The following is a 19,556-nucleotide window of genomic DNA, read 5'->3' on the forward strand; positions in this document are numbered from 1 at the left end:
TCAATTATTCAATTGATATTAAATTAAATTTCTTAATTTATTTAATTTTATTTATTTAAAATTATAATTTATATTTGAGCCAACATATTAAAAACCTAATAGGCTACATAAATTAAAAACTACTAGTTAGAAATTAAACTGGGATAATTAATTAATTGTGAGTTCATTGAAAATAATTTTAAAAATTAATCACTAGAATGTATTTAATTCAAAGATTATAATTCTAGTTTTGGAATAATCAGGTAGAGACTTAATTGATTAAATTTTTAAAATTATCCTTAAATAATATATAGATATTATTTAAGGGGCAAATAGATATTTACTATTTATAAAAATTTTAAATTTTTTTATAAATATAAAGTCATGTCTCTTATTTTAAATAGGTTATCTGTTAGAGAGAAAAACTATATAAATTATAGAATAAAGAGCTATCATTTTAAGCATAATAACCCCCCTCTTTTAAATAGAGATTTTTCACTTATAATTCATGTGAATTATTATTTAAGGCTGGATTATTAAATATCTTATAATTTACAATAACCTAACTTTTAAAACATTATTCAAAATTAAAATCAAAAAATATCAGATCTTGAAGTAATAAATCTTGAACTAACTTTAAATTTATCTAATATTATCCAAAAAACTCAAGGGTATTGCCTTAAATTTATTGTTTTCAATGTGTTATTTGATGTTGAGCACCATTTCTAAAAGTTGAATTAAACAGTGAAAAATCAAGTTAAAGACAGACATACATCTCTGTATGAATTGATATTAAAGACCGTTGATTCTTTACTAGCTACTCGACTTATGGAGGCTGAAGGGTGAACCTTGTTCATGTAATTTTGTATGCTAAGTTGGAATGCTACTGTTTGAAAATAAGATTGGTTAGCATATTACATGCTAATTTTTATACACTCAAATGAAAAAAAAAAAAAAAACTATCTTGTAAGGGCATTTATCTCATTCTCTCCACATCTCATTGGCTAGTATCCAGCTAATAAAAATAAAAAATATAACAATAAAAAAAAAACAACTAAAATCAAGTAAGATTGCATAATGCAATTTTTTAGAGATAAAAAAGATATCCAATGATTTTTTTTTAAATGGATAATATGTGACTCAGTTTTTTAGAATCCGATCACCACTTTGGTGGTGGAAAATTTGAATTTAATTTTTTTTTATATTCTAAAAATATATTTTCATTTAAAAACATCTAATAAATAATTTTTAGAATCTCTAAAAACTCAATTATCAACTTCAAAATTCTTCAAAATAATTTAAAAACACAAAATCTAATCAGAAAGGATTTTTCTCTCTCGATCTAGTTTTGTTTTTCAAGGCAAGGTCAGATTAAAATTGGAAGCAATTATCATCAAACTCTTATCAACTTGTTGACATCCAATATTAATGACTTTTATTGTTGAAATTGGTGTTAACCAATTATTATTTTTTTGTAAAACGAGAATTTGCTGACTTATTCTTTTCTCTCTTATTTACTGGAACTCAAATGTAAAAGAAATAAACTTTTGATTTAAGTTTAAATTACAAAAATAATAGAGAGTATAAAGATAGGAAAAGAAAAGTATGAGGACCAGAAAAACTTTTTTCTCTAATTTTACATGGCTACGAGGTTGCTACTTATTTTACACTTTGCCCTCCTTGCATTGAATTTTTCTCCTCTTAATAATTTTTAACAAATTAGGGATGTAAGGATGCAATTGAAATAATTAAATATCAAATTTGAAAAATATATCACAGCTACCATAAATTTCTACACTTTCTTAGCGAGTACTTTTACTGTTTAGCTATACGTTTGCAGCTACTTTTTTATTTAATCATGATTTCATCCTGTTTGGTTACCAAATGAAACATGCTTTTTATTTATGAGTCCCATTAATAAATGAGTTTTGAACTTATTTTTTGAGAAGCTACTTCCACATACCTTTTATTTTAATTCTAAATTTTTTTTTTGTCTTATATTTTGTCCCATATTATTTCATATCATGTGAAGAGAGAAGTACAATTCCACTATAATGAATAATTCGTCATGTTAATGTTTTTAAAGATATAGCTATTAAAATAATAACATTAGTGAGGTGGTTTAAAAGCTATAATTCTACTCCTACTATACTATATTTTGTTTTAATTGTGAAATGTACATTAATGTAATTGTAAAATAAAAAATTAATTTATATATTTTTAAATTATTTTATTACCCATATTAATTTTAACCACTATTTTAACTAAACATTTTAAATATATTTTTTGTTGAATAATAATTTCAACTATAAATTTAACTAAACATATACTTTAATCAAAACAAACATAATTAAAAGTAATTTTTCTAAACTTATTTTTTCATATCATAATTATAAAAATGACCTCAATACCAAATATATTGTTAAATATAATTGGTAAGTGTTTCTTTTGAAAAATCAAAACATGCAATAAACGCAAAACAGAAGCTGAAGTAATGTCAAGAAGGCTGGGCTTGTAGATCTTAGGGCTATTTCGAGGGGTGTGGTGGACCAATTTTTAATGCCTTTTCAAAGCCTAACCTTAATATGCCTTTTGCATTTGGATTGGCTCCTAATTTTAATTTAGAATTGTCTGCACTAAATTGCCTTGTGCCTTTGTACCAACATATCCTGTCTGTCTCGATTAAGCATTTGTGGTTTTGGTTTTGAAAATATATAGTAAATTAATGTATTGATATAAAAAATATTAAAAAGAATTTTAATATAATTCTAAATAAAACATATTAAAACAAACAAATGATTTTAAAAATGCAATTATATATATGGAATACCATCCTTAACGTTTTGGGTATCATCCTAAAAGAGTGTTTAAAAATTCAAACTATCCGTGATTTTAAAAAATTTAATTTTCATATTAAAATTTAATTTTTTTATATATTTTAGATTGTTTAATATGATGATTTTAAAAATAATTTTTGCGATGATTTTAAAAATAATTTTTTAAAATTAAATTACATTAAAAAAAATATCATTTTAATATATTTCAATATAAAAAATATTTTAAAAAATAATCATAACAATATTTTTATATAAACAAATAAGATTTTTTATATATATATAATGACGAAAATGGTATATGCTTTTATGGCACTTTTGCAGCGAACTAATATATTTAGAACCTTCCAACCATACTTTTTCCCATTTGCATCCTAACTGCTGCCACAGGCTGTGAGCCAAGCAAAGCATGTAACAAAATACTCAAATGGAGGACAAAAATACTATAGTCATGCACTAATATACACATTTTACTATTCACAGTGATAATGTAATTTTTTTTTTGCCTTAAAAAAACAATAGCTTTGATGTTGAGAATATTTTGATATTTTCATACGGTATATTAGTTATTATAAGATTAATAGAGGGTATTTTTTTAATTTTTTATTAACAATAAAATTATTAAATTACATTTAAAAGAAAAATCTTTTAAAACTTGTATTGAACGGATTTTTCATTTATTTACTTCTTCAAGCACAATAAAATGGTTGATTTATCTTTAAAAGACAAAAAAATAATGGCGCATGAGAGGCATGCTCTAGCACCTAAGACTCCTACTAATTTCCAAAACATCATTTCACCTTATTGTTGGAACTTTCACGACGTCTTTTTACAAGTAGGATGGTGCGTGATGACGGTGATGGGATAGATCGTTAGTGGTAGAGTTTTTGTTTAATTGTGTTAGCTATTTAAAATTTTAATTTTTATTTATTTATTAATATTTTAACTTTAATTTTTATTTTTTTATTTTAATTGTTTTATAAAAATTTTGTTTGTTTTTAATTTTATCTTTAATTTTAATTTGTGTATATTATTTTTTTTAAATTTGATATTATTATTTTGATTTTTAATTTTTTTCTGACAAAGCCTTTCATACCATTAATTTTTTAATTTTATCATTTAATTTAAATTTATAATAAATTTTTTTATTCAATCCTTTTTTATTTTTTTAAAATAACTTTTCTTTTTACTTTTATCCTCCAATCCTAAAATCATAGTTGCTGTTTTATCTCAACTTAGATTTTAATTTTTTTATATAATTAATTTTTTTTTACTTTTTCTTTTTAATATTAAATCAAAATATTTTTTCTTTAAATCACGTTTTCAATATCTAAATATGATATTTTATGGAAAAAAATAAAACAATCCGGCGGCGTAATGCCGGGCCACGCTAGTCCTTTTCTACAGCCTTTCACTTGAGTAGCCCAAGTTACATGCAAAGACGAACACTATAATATTGATTTAAGAATGCTAAGCATATGCCTTACATAAATACCTCCCACAGTCACAAATGGTATGCAAGGGGACATACAGTTGCAAAAGCAGTGTAGGCTTAGCTGGAAGACAGCGTATGCTATATATAGATAATCCTGCTCCCAGCACGCACTCTCTACTTTCCGCTTCCTCCTTCGAAGAGAGGAGTGTTGTTGCAGAAAAGCGTTCTCGTGCCCAGCCTTTCCCTTAACTCGTGTGTTGTTGTTCTTAAATGCTTGCCAATAATTGCTGGCTGTATACTTCAATTCTTCAAGGCAGCTAGTGTCTGCCCAGGCAAGTATTTCTTGAATCCAGACTATGAATTAAAAGATTAGGGTTTAGGAGCTAGCTACTTGTTCTGAAAAGGGTAGACAGACGAGGTTTATATTTCAGATCCAGCAGTTTGATCTGTGTACCAATGAATCTCAACGTGTTTATCAAGCATCAATGAATCTGTACCTAACATTGATGCCCGTTTCTTCTAACATCTTAAATAGGGTGTTTTTTGTAGGTGGATATTATTTTTTAAAATATTTTTTAAAATTAATATGTTAAAATAATTTAATAATATATAAAAAATTATTTGAAGCTAAATAAATTTTAAAAATTTTCAAAAATACAGTTAGACTATAATTATATAATTAAACCCTCGATATTAAAAAAAACACAATTTATATAATTAAAGTCCCTTTAAATTTTAAAAAATTACTTTTAGTAAAAACCCTTATTTGTATTATTTTTAAGTTCATAGTTGGAAAAAAAAAGTTATTAAATTTTAGTGATGAAATAATCATTGTTGAAGTCATATCTAATCATCAAAATAGATTTTTTCTGCTTCCACAGGTTTCATGTGATGAAATAGATTTGATGAATATTTCATAAAAAAAAAAAATTTAAATTGAGAAAAATAAATTTAATTAGTTTGATTTTAATTTTTTTTTATTTTTATCATTTTTGAATTTTTTAAGTTGATAAATTAACTTTAAGTGTGTGAATTTTTTTAGGTTGAAATAACTAAAAAATTGTATGGCAAAAAAAACACTCGCTTGTTTTTACAGCCTTTAAAGTGATATTTAAAATCTAAGTTTGCAAATGTTATTTATATAATTTTTTTAAAAAATAAAAATTGATAATAAATTATTTATCCTTTTAAAAAATATTAAAAGAATTAAACCAAGTTGAGACTTGCGTCTTCACAATTTAAAAGTTTTCCTTATAACAGCTTATGTATGCTAGGTTAGAGGCTCGTGCACTTGAGGTTGTGTTTTACCCCTCATCCCCTCTCTTTTTAAGTTAAATATAAATTTAAAAGAAAAAAAGTATAACTTTAAGTCATAATATTTGAAATATTATTTTTTAAATTTTTTATTTTTTTTAAATTGATTTCTTTATTTAATGTTTTTTTTATTCAATTATTATCACATATTTGTGATTTTTTTATTTAGAATTTTTTAGATAACTATTATTTTTAAAATTTTTTTTTTTAAATTGATACCTTTATTTAATGTTTTTTTATTCAATTATTATCACATATTTATGATTTTTTTATTTAGAATTTTTTAGATAAGGATGTTTTAAAAATTATTATGTGAAAAATTAATCTTTTAAGAATTTTTTATAATTTATTTACAATTTGTTTTATCTTTTTTGTAATTCAACTTTATTTTTAAAAAATAAAATTTATTTATTTTTAAATAAAATTTTTATTACAAGTATCTTGCATTTTTTTATTCATTCATTTCAATGTGTGTTTGTTTATATTATAGTTTGATTGAATAATAAAAAAAAATCACCATCAAGTAAATATCTTATATTACTAAATTCAATATTTTAATTTATATTTTTAGTTATTATTATTAATTTTTTATTTATTAACACACACATACACAGATATATATCAACTTTTAATTTATACTTAATTTTTTAAAAAACAATAAAAATACATTTATAAAATCTATATATATAATTGTTTTTACGAAAAAAAATCTGACAAGTGTCAAAAAGTTATATATTATAACACGCAGAGGAAGAGAGCGACGAGGAGTTGCCTTTTACGGGAATCCCGGAGGCCCGGAGCTAGGACCCTTTTGGGCACCACCTCCTCATCCTTGGCATTTTGTGTGGGGCCGCCTTGCACGTGCTATCACGCGATAGTCACGCCCTTCGTCCTGCTCCCCGTCACAGCCTCACATGTCTAGGTATTTTTGACAATAAATAATTAGTCTCTCCTGTTTCAAGAACTACCTATTTAGTTTTCTCTCGTCATTTACGTTCTTTTCCATTTTTTTATTTTTAAAAATAAGAAAGGAAAAACAAATAGATATCGTGGACAGAATAATGAAAAAAAGAATTTTTAAAATAAATTGATGTCAGCACTCATCAAATGACTAAATAATTAAATTTTAAAATCAGGATAACTAATTAATTCGTTTATCAAAACTAAAGACACTGATTTATATTATATTCTTTTAATTTTATGTTTTCCAGAAAATAAAAGTAGCAAAAAGGTTTGAAGACTTAGAAAAAAATGGTTTTAAGAGGCTTTCAAAATTAGTTTTTTACATTATCAAAATTATATTTTGAGAGTCTAACAAAATAGATGTGGATTATATAGACGAGTTTTAAGCTAAGACCTGGCTCAAGACTCCCGGAATTCAGCTGGGGATTACTTTTAAAGGAGACAAGGAATTGTCATGTAGCCAGCCAGCAAAGTGACAAAGTGACATGTCACTGGTTCCAGGTTTTGTGGGGCCTGGCAGATATTTTTTTTTATATTAATGTGGGTATCTAGGCTAGCTTGCGAGCACAACGACTAATTTCACGGGCCCTGAAGTTAACGACCATGTAAGCCTCCAGTGACCATCATATGAGCAACCAAGGACTCGAACCTGAGACCACAGAGGGAACAAACCCCTTGATCCCAAATCTTGACCACTTGACCACCACCTAAATGGCAGATATTTTGAAGATACAAGTTGGCGGATCTCTCTCAAAATCTTGAAATTATGCATGTGAATATATTCTAGTTAGTTTTAAAAGTTTTACTATTTAAAAATATATTAAAATAATAATTTTTAATTTTTAAAATTAATGTATTAAAATTATCTAAAATTATCAAAAAAATATTAATTTAAAACAAAAAATTAATAAATTAATTTTTATAAAAATATTTTTAAAACATAAAAATAAACTGGGATTAAAATAAGTTCAACTAGATGTAAGTAAAAATTACCAATAAAAATCGATAGAATCTAGCTGGAAAACAGAGGCCTTGTGATGGGGTGAGGGATGTTCCTACCAGATCATAACTATCCTTTTTTGTGATCATTTATATTAAAATTAGATATTATTTGTTTTTATATTTAATTTTTTTTAAAAAAAAAATTAATATTTTTACTTTTTTACTTTAAATTAATATTTTTAAATATTTTTAAATTATTTTAATACACTAATATTAAAAATAATTTGTTAACAATAAAAATATTATTTTAATATATTTCTAAATAAAAAACAATTCAAAAAAATAATCACGATCATATTTTCAAACAAATTTCAAGCATCATCGAACACATATACTTGCATGTCCCTCCCTTGTTCATGATTTATAAACTATTTGTGTTTTAAAATATTTTTTATTTAAAAATATATTTAAATAATAATTTTTAAATTAAAATTTGATATTAGTTTATTAAAATATTATTTTAAAAAATAAAATTTTAATTTTTTTAAAAACACTTTCTTTTAAAATATAAAACAAAAAAGTTATTGATGATATGGAAATCATCACACAAACAAGTAGTTTATAATGGTGCATGAAAGCATGATAATGATTGTTTTTTAAAATATTTTTTATTTAAAAATATATAAAAATAATATTTTGATTCTTTAAAAAATTAATTGAATGTATATTAGGATGTTTCCTTTAAATATTTACTAATCTCTATGTGTGTGTTTATATATATAGTAAAGGAACCATCGAGTTTTAACCCGGGTATCATCATAAAAATTATAAGATTGGAGAGTAAATATTTTATTTTTGGAGGGGCTAAATGCCTAATTATTATGAAAATTTTAAAAATTCAAGGCTTAAAATTATCGGTCCACCTCGTGCCTATAAGTTTTTTTTTTGAATATTTTAAAAAACAAATCAAAAATAAATAAAAAAGGATTATAGGTATTTTCAGATAAGCTAACTCCAATCCCACCTTATTATTATTTGTGAATCATAGGATGTCATTGTGGTTTTTAAATGTCAACTTTAAAAGTTATAATTTTTAATTTTTTAAAAGCTACAATAACATTTAAAAATCATAATTAAAAGTGACAATTTTCATAAATAAACTTCAAGTAGAGTGTTTTATATATAAAAAATAATTTATAAACTAGCATGTAGTCAACACAAGCATATATTACTTACACAACTAGGTGTAAGCAAATTTATTTATTTTTTCTTGTGGATGCATTCTTTGCCAATAATTTATACATACAATATTCAATATACATGTTTTATAAAGGTGTAATTGAACATGGTGAGCAAGACAATAGGCAATAGAGAAAAGAGAAAAAAATAAAAATAAACAATAGATGAAACCAACATCAAAGACACACCAAAACTCTTTGGCAGATTCTCCTAGTTTCACCTAAACAATCTTTACAAAACAAATTCATAAACAATATAGAAAACTAACCTGAGAGAGTGTGGTAAACCATAGATGCTATCTAAATCTCTAAACCCTAAGAATCTTAACTTTTGCTAACAAAAGACGTGTTCTAGAAATGCCCCCCTTGGACCACCGCAAGTTGGTGGTTGCAAAACCCAGATGGGATTTACTGGTTCTAAGCAGTGTATAGAAGTTAGCGAACAGAAAGAGGACAGCTTTTTTATCCGAATGAGGATTTCATGAGTGCTCCGTGCGGTGCCTATCGCCATCATCATTGTATTCAGCCACTCTACTTTTCGCCCATGAGTTGATAGAACCTGGAAAGGTCAGCCATGCAGGACTCTCCATGGAGTGCTCGAAAAGTGCCAGCCCAAAATCCCTGTCAAGAGACTGGCTCCTTGCCACCTTCGTGTGGCAGCATTAACCCTTTACCTGCGACCTTTGTCCTCTCGGTCATGGTCATTGATTATATATACCCGCAGGTCATGCGTGGTCCTTTATATATATATATATATATATATATATATATAAACCTTAAAGAGCTCAGTCATTTGCTATAGAATGTGAGAAATTAATGTTGTCATATTCTGTTTCATCAAGGATAAATTAGTATTTTGATAAATAATAAATAATAAATAATAAATAATTATTAACTCATGTGAGACAAATATTCGCCAGTAGATACTTCTTGTACTTTTCGAGCGACGCATATATTATCTTTCGATGATAATTTTTTTTTAACAACTATGTCATCTGAAATATCTAGTGGAAGCAAAGTTTATGAGATGACACATGTTATTTAATTTATAGTGGTTGATCTTTTCTCTTGTTTTTATTTTCTTTTTCCATTTCTTGAAATAATTTATAATGGTTGATCTTTTCTCTTCTTTTTATTTTCTTTTTCCATTTCTTGAAATTCATGTGAGGTTAGCCAAAAATTAGGTTTGTCCACTCATGTATTTTGTTTTTCAATTATGATATATTTTTTTTATGATTGGTTTTATTTATTTTGAATTTTTTAAATTTTATTCATTTCCATTTATTTTTTTGTTTTGTTTTTACATCAACATGGTACTCATTCTCTTAATTGTTGTTTTTTTTTTTATCATTTTATGGGTTTATTTTTTTTCTTTCACTTTTATCCCTTAATTTCTTTCATTCATTTTTATACTAGATTTGATTTTTATTGTCTTGATTACCTTTTTTTAAGGTTAACAATTTTGTCCAAGATTTATTTTTGTCTTTTATAAGATCATCTCGTTCTTATGACTATAATTGCTAGTTTTGAAAATTAGTCTGATTTAACTTTAATTTTTTTTAATTTTATTATTTGATATTAAATTATTAGGCCTTGAGTGTTCTATTTATTTTCTCTTTTGTTCCTTTGAAATTATTGCGTGTTTCAGATTAGTCGAATTAACACGAGTTGCTTTGGATTATTTTTTAACATTTTTTTTATTTTTTTCATTACTTGATGTTGAGTTATTTGATTTTGAGATTTTTTATTTTTTATAAACAAATTTTCAGATCATAATAACTTGAGTGAATTTGATTAACTTGACTGACTTGTAATCTGGAATAACATTAGAGGAAGAAAAATAAAAAAATAAAAAATAATTTTTTTTTAAAAAACCTAAGTCAGATTGGGTTAACCTAACAAACTTATGATTTTGGATAATTTCTGTAATGATATAATGAGACCAAAAATATATTTTGAGCTGAACCAAGGTTAAAATTAAGCTAAACTTTTACCACATTAACTTTATAATACTATCACAACATAAAAAAATAATCAAAGTCTTCCATACATGTTCATGGGCGAACTTCTAAAATTTTGTCTTTTTTTTTTTTGATTTACATGGGGTGTCCGGGCCAGCTTGCGCGCAGCACGACTAATCCCCACAGCCCACTGAATACCCTGCAAACCCAGTAGGCATGTAAGGTATCGTGGGGATGACAGACGTGCACGCCAGGGCTCGAACCCAGGTGCAGTGGAAGGAGACAAGCCCATTCCACCGCTAGGCCAAGCCCTAATTTGCTCTAAAATTTTGTCTTTAATGAAGGTAACTGAGCAACTATTTATTTATGTCAACTTGTTCGTGATCTAAATTTTAGCCGAGTAATAAATAAGATCAAGTTTTATAACTTTAATTTAATCAATAGTGAGTTGAGTCTATGTAATTTTTTTCACCTTTAGAATGTTCTCTTTGTAGCTTATCGAGGTTCTTTTAGATGGATGGGTAATTTTCCCATCATATATATATATATATATATTTGTTTTTTTTTTTATAAAAGCGAAGGCAGAAGCCAAACAAAGCTAGAAAGGAAAAGGATCCCTAGCATCCATGATGTCAGTGCATTATATGTTTGTTTGATTTTATATTTGAAAAATATTTTTATTTTATTTTAAATTATTTTTTATATTGGTTTTATATAGTAATGTAAAAAAAAAAATACTATTTTAATATATTAAAAATAAACAATGAAAAGAAAAGAAACCTCACATCCAAATTACCCAAACCAACAAAAAAATAAAAAAACATAAAACAAAAGCTCGCGCGCACGCATCCGATTCCACACCAGCGGGCACACAGCGGCTACCTTTGCTTTGCCTCTTAACTCCCACCCTCTCACATTCAATTACCCACTTGCACATTCAAGAGGGAATGTGCCTTTCTTGTTTCTGTGAGAGAGAGTGAGTGAGAAGGCGTTGTGTATGTCTTTCTTTCATGGCATTTCTTAGCTGTTACTCATTCTAACTAGCAGTGTAGACTATGTAGTGCAGTCAAGAGGAAGTGTTTTTAAAGAAAGGAGACTCTTGTTTCTTTTTATTAACACTTCAAAAACCTCTTCTCATTCCTCCATTAATGGTAACCTCTCTCTTTCTCTCTCCCTCGACATTTATTTTGCAAAGCAAACGGCGGGATCTCAAAGAGACTGAACCCATCTGCAATTCTATCTTTCCTTTTTCTCCTTGTAAGCATTGCATACATTGATTATATTTGGAACATGGTGCTCATTTTGGTGTACAGATTTTTTCTATTCTTTCTATGTACAGCATGCCTCTGATCTGTGTTTCTGGGTCAAATAGATTGTGGGTGTAGAGGAATCGTGAGGCGATGTTGACTTGTATTGCGTGTTCAAAGCAACTTAACAATGGATCTTTGCAACAAAGGGAGAGAGAAGAGGATGTTGATGTTGCTGCTTTGGAGACACCCAGGACTAAGCAGGCCATCAAGGCTCTCACTGCTCAAGTATGTATACCTCTTCTTGCTCTTCGTTCACCTTTCTATCTTTGATTGCTGCAATAGAGTCAGAGATTTGAGTCTTATTTTAATTTTTATTTTTGAACTAAAGCCCAGAAAGCACCGAAGCATACAGTAATGGAAGAAGGTTGAATTATACTGTTTGTTTTGACAATTTGGATTCAGGGGTTTTGTTTTATTTCTTATATTTATATTTTTGGAAAAAATAGTGCGAAAATTAAAAAAAAAAATCCCATGATTGCTGTTTTTTTGTCCTTTTGTTTTTGTCTAGTTTCCGCAAAACCCAAAATTTTGCCCTTTGGCTTTCATCAAGGGGGTAAACGAGGGGCTGCCCGGTTTCTGTTGCATTGACACTAGCCGGAAACAAAAACAGTGAAAGAAGAATTGGAATTAATCACTGTGAGATATGGGTCTGATTTACTACCGTGTAGCACAACGGTACTTCTTTCAAATTTATTTTAAAAAAGAAAATTATAATGATCGATTGACTTGGGTTTTTTTAATGGATTGGAACCGAAGACCAGATCAGCAACATGGGTTTCTTAAATTCATTTTTTCTAGATTTTGGGTGCGAAAGGCTGATGAATAGAATTAGACCTGGAATTGTCTTCGTTTTATTGCAAAATGATGAAGGATTATTGTTATTATTTTTTTAGATAAAGGATATGGCAGTCAAGGCATCAGGAGCATATAGAAACTGCAAGCCATGTTCAGGATCCTCGAGCAATAACAGTAACCGGAACTATGCCGAGTCTGATGCTGCATCAGACTCAGCCAGGTTCCACTGCTCGTATCGTAGAACAGGAAGTTCCAATTCGACCCCGAGAATGTGGGGGAAAGAGATGGAGGCAAGACTAAAAGGGCTATCAGGTGGTGAAGGCACACCTGCTTCAGTAAGTGGCCGGACAGAGTCTGTGGCTTTTATGGAGGAAGATGAGCCTAAGGAGTGGGTTGCACAAGTTGAGCCAGGCGTGCTCATAGCTTTTCTTTCATTGCCTGATGGTGGTAATGATCTGAAGCGGATTCGATTTAGGTAATGATGCTGTACATTTATTTTCTGTTGTCTTTTATCTAATTTGTTTGAATGCAAACACTCGTTTTCTGGCTGTGTGTGTGTTGGGGAGGGGGGTGTTGAGATTGTTGTTTGTAGTCGACCTCTTTCTTGATGCTGAAAGGTTCTTCATTGTTCGTTTGTTGGTGTGAAAGTGGGAATTGGGCCATACCTGGATTGTCCTTTCTCTCTTGTTCCTAGTATCGTGTTGAAGGTTTTGATTTGTATGGGTGTGATCAAATTTCTTTAGTGTGGTGGTGGTGAACTGGTGATTAAAGTTGATAGTTGTGGGATTCTCCATTTTCATGATGTAGGTGCGTACAGATGATTTTCTTATTGCATTAACAATATGGTCCGGTGGCTCTAAATATGCAGTGGGTTTCTTGCTAACATTCATTAAAGCTTGGTCATCCTGAATGGTATCTGATTTAAATTTAGGGTTAAAAATTACATTTGGTCCCTTTTCTTGTGTTCTACTCATACACTGATAGATAGGGAAATGGCATTCCATCCTTTATACAGGCATGTCGTGATTTACTTTGGTGTTTGAGATGCTGCAGAGGGCAAAAACTTGTGAGTCAGCTGTATCGTAACAGTAGAAAATGTAGGAACCTGATCAGTGAATTCCAGTGCAGAAAAAGGACCAAATACGAGTCTTATGCTTTTACCATCTGCATTCTGCATTTGGAATCATCCATCAGCCCCCACCCCCCACCCCCCACCTTGCCAACAAGAAATGAAAAGATAGAAAAGAAAAAAGAAATAGAGAACTTTAGAGAATTATGAATAATGTTCCGTGTTTTAACTTGTGGACTTTCTGGAGAACCTTAATGGACTAGTTTAGCATTCACCTTCTATCCAACAATTATGAGTTAATGAGGAATATTGCCTACAGCTCCAGAAGGCTTGAATAAGCAAGATAATTTCATTTCTTTCGCTCTTGGTTGATTCTTTTGTGCTCAAACTATCATGGCTTTGGCACTTGAAAAACAACAATGATTTCTGTAATCTTCTTATGATCAGTGAATGTTAAATTAGCTGACAGACAGATACAATTTTATTTGTCCAAATGCAAATGACAGCAATATAATGTATCTTAACACCTTGCAAGGATTTCCATGTTTGATGACCCTGGCTTGTGCACTACTTGATCTATAGAATACTTTGCTGAGGAATCTGTGGCCAAACTGTAGTGTCATTGCAACGAGTTTGTGCCAGAAGTTATCTCAATTAATTATTTTAGTCTCGATCAGAATTTGCACTGCAGTTTGAAATGTTGAATGAAATGAGCAACAATCCACCTGTTTACTGTAATGATAGCCCTGCTACTTCTATGTAGGCCCGTTTTCCTCAAGTTTTTTTTTTGTTCTCTTGACATAACACTTTTTTCACTTATAACAAGATTCATGTGTTGTCATGCCAACCTGATTACCGTTCATATTTGTGATGTTCTCAATTTTATATGATTTTTCTTCCTGATAAGTATATATGATGTTTTGAATTATAATAATATGGTCCATTGGTTCTTGCTGTGGAGACAAACTAGCTTCTCTCATACAATAGCCATGTGAACCTGTTAGATGAGCAACCATCAATAACCGGCTGCTCTAAAGTTTTAACACTAGGAAAAATTGGATGATCCATCCTTCTCCAGCATTTTGCTACGGATGCATAGATGTAGACAGGCCCTATTCATCATTTTGACGTTTTGATGTTTTGATTAGTCGTGAAATGTTCAACAAATGGCAAGCTCAAAGGTGGTGGGCTGAGAACTATGACAAGGTTATGGAATTATACAATGTTCGACAGTTCAATCATCAAGCAGTCCCACTCGCAACTCCACCTAGGTCTGAAGATGAGGTGAGTGTGAATTAAAGTTTGAAGTTTAGGAATATTTGGTTAGGGATAGGAAATGTCTGCTTCTGATTTACTTGGAATGCATCATTTTCTACTGTATAGTAATCAGCATGAATCTTAGACTGTCGATGAGCACTGTTGGAGTCCTCTATTCTTTTTTATGAACTTCAGTTTTGTAGGATTTCAGAATGTCAATGGTATTTAGTGCTCACAGCTACTTCATTGTACTATGAAGAACTTGTGAACTGACATTGATGATAGAACTAGTTACATCGTTTAATTTTACCTAATCTCCATTTGCAGAGCTCAAAGCCTGAAACTGCCAAAGACAGCCCTGTGATTCCTCCATTGGGCAAAGGATGCCCGCACAATTTCCACCTTCCAACAGGAATGGGTTATTCTTCATCAGATTCACTTGACCACAACCCAATGCAATCCCACCAATATTATGATTCAGCTGGTCCTGCTTCAACACCAAAGCTTTCTGGCATTGCTGGGGCTAAAACTGAGACATCATCAATAGATGGTTCTGTGAGGACTAGCATGTCAAGAGAGTCAGATCGCTCAGAAGAACTTTCCATCAGTAATGCAAGTGATATGGAGACTGAATGGATTGAACAGGATGAACCAGGGGTATACATCACTATCAGAGCTCTACCTGGAGGCTCTAGGGAGCTTAGACGTGTCAGGTTCAGGTCAGTGGGTTTTAATAATTTAGAGTATGGAACTGCTTATCATTTTAGTTATTTGGTCAATAATTGAACAAGATCATTGCTGACTGAACTGTCTTTTCTAGCATCTGCTTTGATGGGCTAGAACAACTCAACAAGGCACTTCATAGTATATGGGGCATATTGATTAGATTTTGGAAGACTTTTAGAGCTAATAAAATATAATTTGATCCTTTCATTTATACGAGTCAAATCCTACCTGCACGACAGGCTCATGCCATCTATCATAATGACTGTTAAATGGGGCAGTGTTGTATATTTCCAAAGTTTAGAGACCGGGGGCTCTCATTTTCCAGTTTTACATTATCCATGAATGAACCAACCGCATAGGGATTGATATTTGCTTTGCCCGTAAAATAATAATCAAAATCATCTTTCTCTCGACGTGGATGTAAAATTCATTTTTATATGCTTGATGCAGCCGAGAAAGATTTGAAGAAACGCAAGCAAGGTTGTGGTGGGAAGAGAACCGAGCCAGGATACAAGAACAGTACTTGTAGATTAGCAAACAGATGAGATGGTGGTGCTAGGAAAACGTGTCTACCTTTAACTATACAAGTTAAGTAGGCATTCCATGGATCTTGTGAGCTGAATAGATGAAGCTTCTTGTATCACATGTGCGCAGTCCCATGTTTTGCTTTAATATTTCTTTTTTGATTCTTTCCTTTCTTCTTCTTCTTCTTCTTCTTCTTCTTTTATCTGGGTGGATAATGTGCCATTATTAGGTGGCTTTGGAGTTTGGTGAATGGGGTTGTAGAAATTAGATAGTCCATAGGAAGTGTTAGTTATGGTTATTCTAGATGATCTTTAGTAATATACATTATCATTTCGCTCATAATTTAAACTGGTCTCATCATTTTAATACTCTCTTTTGAATTATAACTGCAGGAGCCATTGTTGTTCATAAAATTAAAACCCAGAAGTAATTTCATTGCTGCTAAATGTACAAAATCTTGACACCTTGTTTGTCATGCTTCTTGTTTTTGGTTTTCAATGAATCAATGGTGAGTAGTTAGCTGATTTCCTAGGACTTCACTTGATTGGCATGAACGAGCAAGAACCTTGAACCTTTCTCTCTTTCTTTCTCATATTGTTTTCCAAAAAGAGTTGATAGATGGATTTACGTGCTGCTCATTTCGAAATACAGACCATGCTGACTCATTTAGTTTTTTTTTTTTTTTATATACAAAACACACATTTGACCACCACCAAATCACTGATTCGAAAATTAACATTTTCATATTAACTTAATTAATAAGATACTATTGGTTACTATCAGTCAATAAAATAATTTTATCATTTCTAGTTTTATGTAGTGAATCTTGTAGAATCCAATATAGATTTAAAAAAAAAATAAAATTAGAATTGTTTTTTTTAATTTTAAAAAATAAAATTAGAATTGTTTTTTTTAATTAGCAAAATAATACAATTTGAAGTGAATTGGTGAGATAATATAGTCATGATTGAAAAATATGATGTTAAAATTATTGTTGATAGGAAATGCTATATGTCAAAAATTGTTAAGTGAGCTGCACAAATTACATCAAGAACAAAGAGACAGAAAAAAATAAAGAAGAGATTTCAAAAGCATATTAAAACTTCAATTATAATATTATTTGTACTATTACAAGGATCCCAACAAAACATCCAATGACACTAAGAATAGTCAATGTTGGTAATATTTTTTGGTATTATTAGATTTGTTTTATTGAGATTTTTTTTAAGATAATGATGATATCATAATCGAAACTTCAATGTGTTTTCAAGTCTTTATATTTTTTCCCGTCCTTTCTCTCCTTAAAGTAATTGCTCATTTATCTTTGGACAAAGTATGACTCACTCTAATCATTGTTGCTGATTTTATTTGAGGTTTTTAGATTCATCTCGTCGAGATCTTTTTAATGATACTAATAATGTCAAGATTAAAGTTTTGATAAGCTAATAAGGTCTCTTTATTTCGTTTTTTTTTCTATCTTATCTCTTCTTATTGTAATTTCTTACTTGCCTTTAAGTAAAGAATGTGTCACACTTCAGTCATCATTAGTGATATTTCTTTGTGTTGTTGAATTTATTTTGTTGAAATCTTTTTAAAGATACCAGCGGTGCTATAATTAAAGCTTTGGTATGCCTAAGTTTCTTTCTTTTTGTATTTTTTTTCTATCATCTCTCCTTATTATAATTTATACAGTTCATTTAACAATTTTTTTAACCTATCACATTTCTCATCATCAACTTTAAATGTCATATTTTCAAATTTCAATGTATACCAAACTCTGATATTTCACCAATATTTTTTTTATAACTTTGATATTTCACCAATATTTTTTTTATTTGTTATTTGATCATTTTTTTTCAAATGGTGTAAATAAGCAAAAATACCCCTTATAACTTGGTTATAAAGCCTAACTAGTAAGTTAAACTTATTCAAGACCGGGGTTATAAAATAAGCGCTTTGATTTATGGGTCAGTAAATAAATTTATGATACTTAAAAAGTAACTAGTGATATTTTATTAGTTATTTTTCGATAGTCACTTTAAAATAATAAAAAGATATAATTATAAAATGAAAAGATAGTCACTTTAAATTAATAAAAAGATATAATTATAAAATGAAAATCATATTTAGAGATATTTATGTAACTTTTGATGAATATTTAATTTTATATTCTTTCTCTTCTTTGTTTTTGTTTTCTTTAAAATGAATCTTGATAAATAATTAATAAGATACTACAAACACCATAGAACTTTTTGTGAGTTAGTTGGCAAACTTAAGCTATATTTTTTTAAAAAATAATCATTTTAATAAAAATAAAAATAAAAATAAAAATAGAAATAGAAATAGAAATAGAGAATATTTTATTTACACCTAAAATGCCACGGCCATGACGCTAAGCACAAGACAAGGTCTAAGCTCAAAATTAACGGGTCATTATGGATGCAAATGAGAATTCAAACCTTTAGGGCACAATACAACCCTCTTGGCCAGAGTACGTCACGAGATTCAATACCCTTTAATGGCTTACATAATTTTCTAGAATTATAAAACCTTGTTTTTTTTTTTTTGCATTTAAAATGTAATTTAAAAAATTAATATTTTTTTATATTTTATATCATTTCAATATACTAATATTAAAAATAAAAATTTTAAAATAAATAAATTATTTTAAAATATTTTTAAATAATATAATTAAAAAAATACCGATCACTTGATTACTTCATATACTCTCGTGTCTAGTAGTTGGTTTTCAACTTTAAATATTTCCATATTTTCCAAACATAACCGGGCTCATAGCATTGTATTGCGGATATCCATGTTTAAGTAGATTACCTAAATGACAATGTTATTTTCTCTCAACAATTCTATATAATTATTAGGGCTATCACCTCAAATTACAAAGAAATTTAAAAGAGATTCGAAGAAAAAGTATTTTCACTCACAAAACATTATTTAGATTGCTACACTATTTTTTTTTCTTTTTCCTTAAAGCATTTTCTCCTCTAGTTACTGAACTTTTTTTTAAAACTTTATTTTCTATATTATTGATTAATACTTAAAAGTGTATTTTTATCAAGATTTTATATCATCATTTTACACTTGAAGTATCAATAACTCCTTAACTAAAACATGTTTTATAATAATATATCTAATAATATAAGATACCTTTAATTTGTGGTAAATGTTCATTTTAAATGCAAGCCTATCA

General features: G+C 28.8%; 1 protein-coding gene across 2 annotated transcripts; it reads left to right on the top strand.

Moving 5' to 3' along the window:
* Positions 1-11,461: 11,461 nt before the first annotated feature.
* Positions 11,462-16,719, top strand: LOC105133405 (protein Brevis radix-like 2). Of its 2 annotated transcripts, XM_011037388.1 has the most exons (6): positions 11,462-11,923; positions 12,039-12,201; positions 12,870-13,246; positions 14,989-15,124; positions 15,425-15,816; positions 16,274-16,719. In XM_011037388.1, exons 2-6 carry the CDS (start codon positions 12,067-12,069, stop codon positions 16,350-16,352), a joined length of 1,119 nt encoding a protein of 372 aa, XP_011035690.1. In that variant the 5' UTR covers positions 11,462-11,923; positions 12,039-12,066; the 3' UTR covers positions 16,353-16,719. The 2 variants fall into 2 exon arrangements, with proteins under 2 accessions (XP_011035690.1, XP_011035691.1); XM_011037389.1 differs by lacking the exons at positions 11,462-11,923; positions 12,039-12,201 and adding an exon at positions 12,467-12,651.
* The last annotated feature ends 2,837 nt before the right edge of the window (positions 16,720-19,556 follow it).

This window comes from Populus euphratica, unplaced genomic scaffold (genome assembly GCF_000495115.2).
Source record: "Populus euphratica unplaced genomic scaffold, PopEup_1.0 scaffold33.1, whole genome shotgun sequence".
In the NCBI taxonomy this organism is placed as follows: Eukaryota; Viridiplantae; Streptophyta; class Magnoliopsida; order Malpighiales; family Salicaceae; genus Populus; species Populus euphratica.

What these genes read in the sequence shown, in the direction of transcription:
- LOC105133405 (XM_011037388.1), top strand. Translation starts at nt 12,067, where the DNA reads ATGTTGACTTGTATTGCGTGTTCAAAGCAACTTAACAATGGATCTTTG. An exon ending in CTGAAGCGGATTCGATTTAG is followed by an intron (nt 13,247 to 14,988) that starts GTAATGATGCTG and finishes TGTTTTGATTAG; the next exon opens with TCGTGAAATGTTCAACAAAT. An exon ending in CTTAGACGTGTCAGGTTCAG is followed by an intron (nt 15,817 to 16,273) that starts GTCAGTGGGTTT and finishes TGCTTGATGCAG; the next exon opens with CCGAGAAAGATTTGAAGAAA.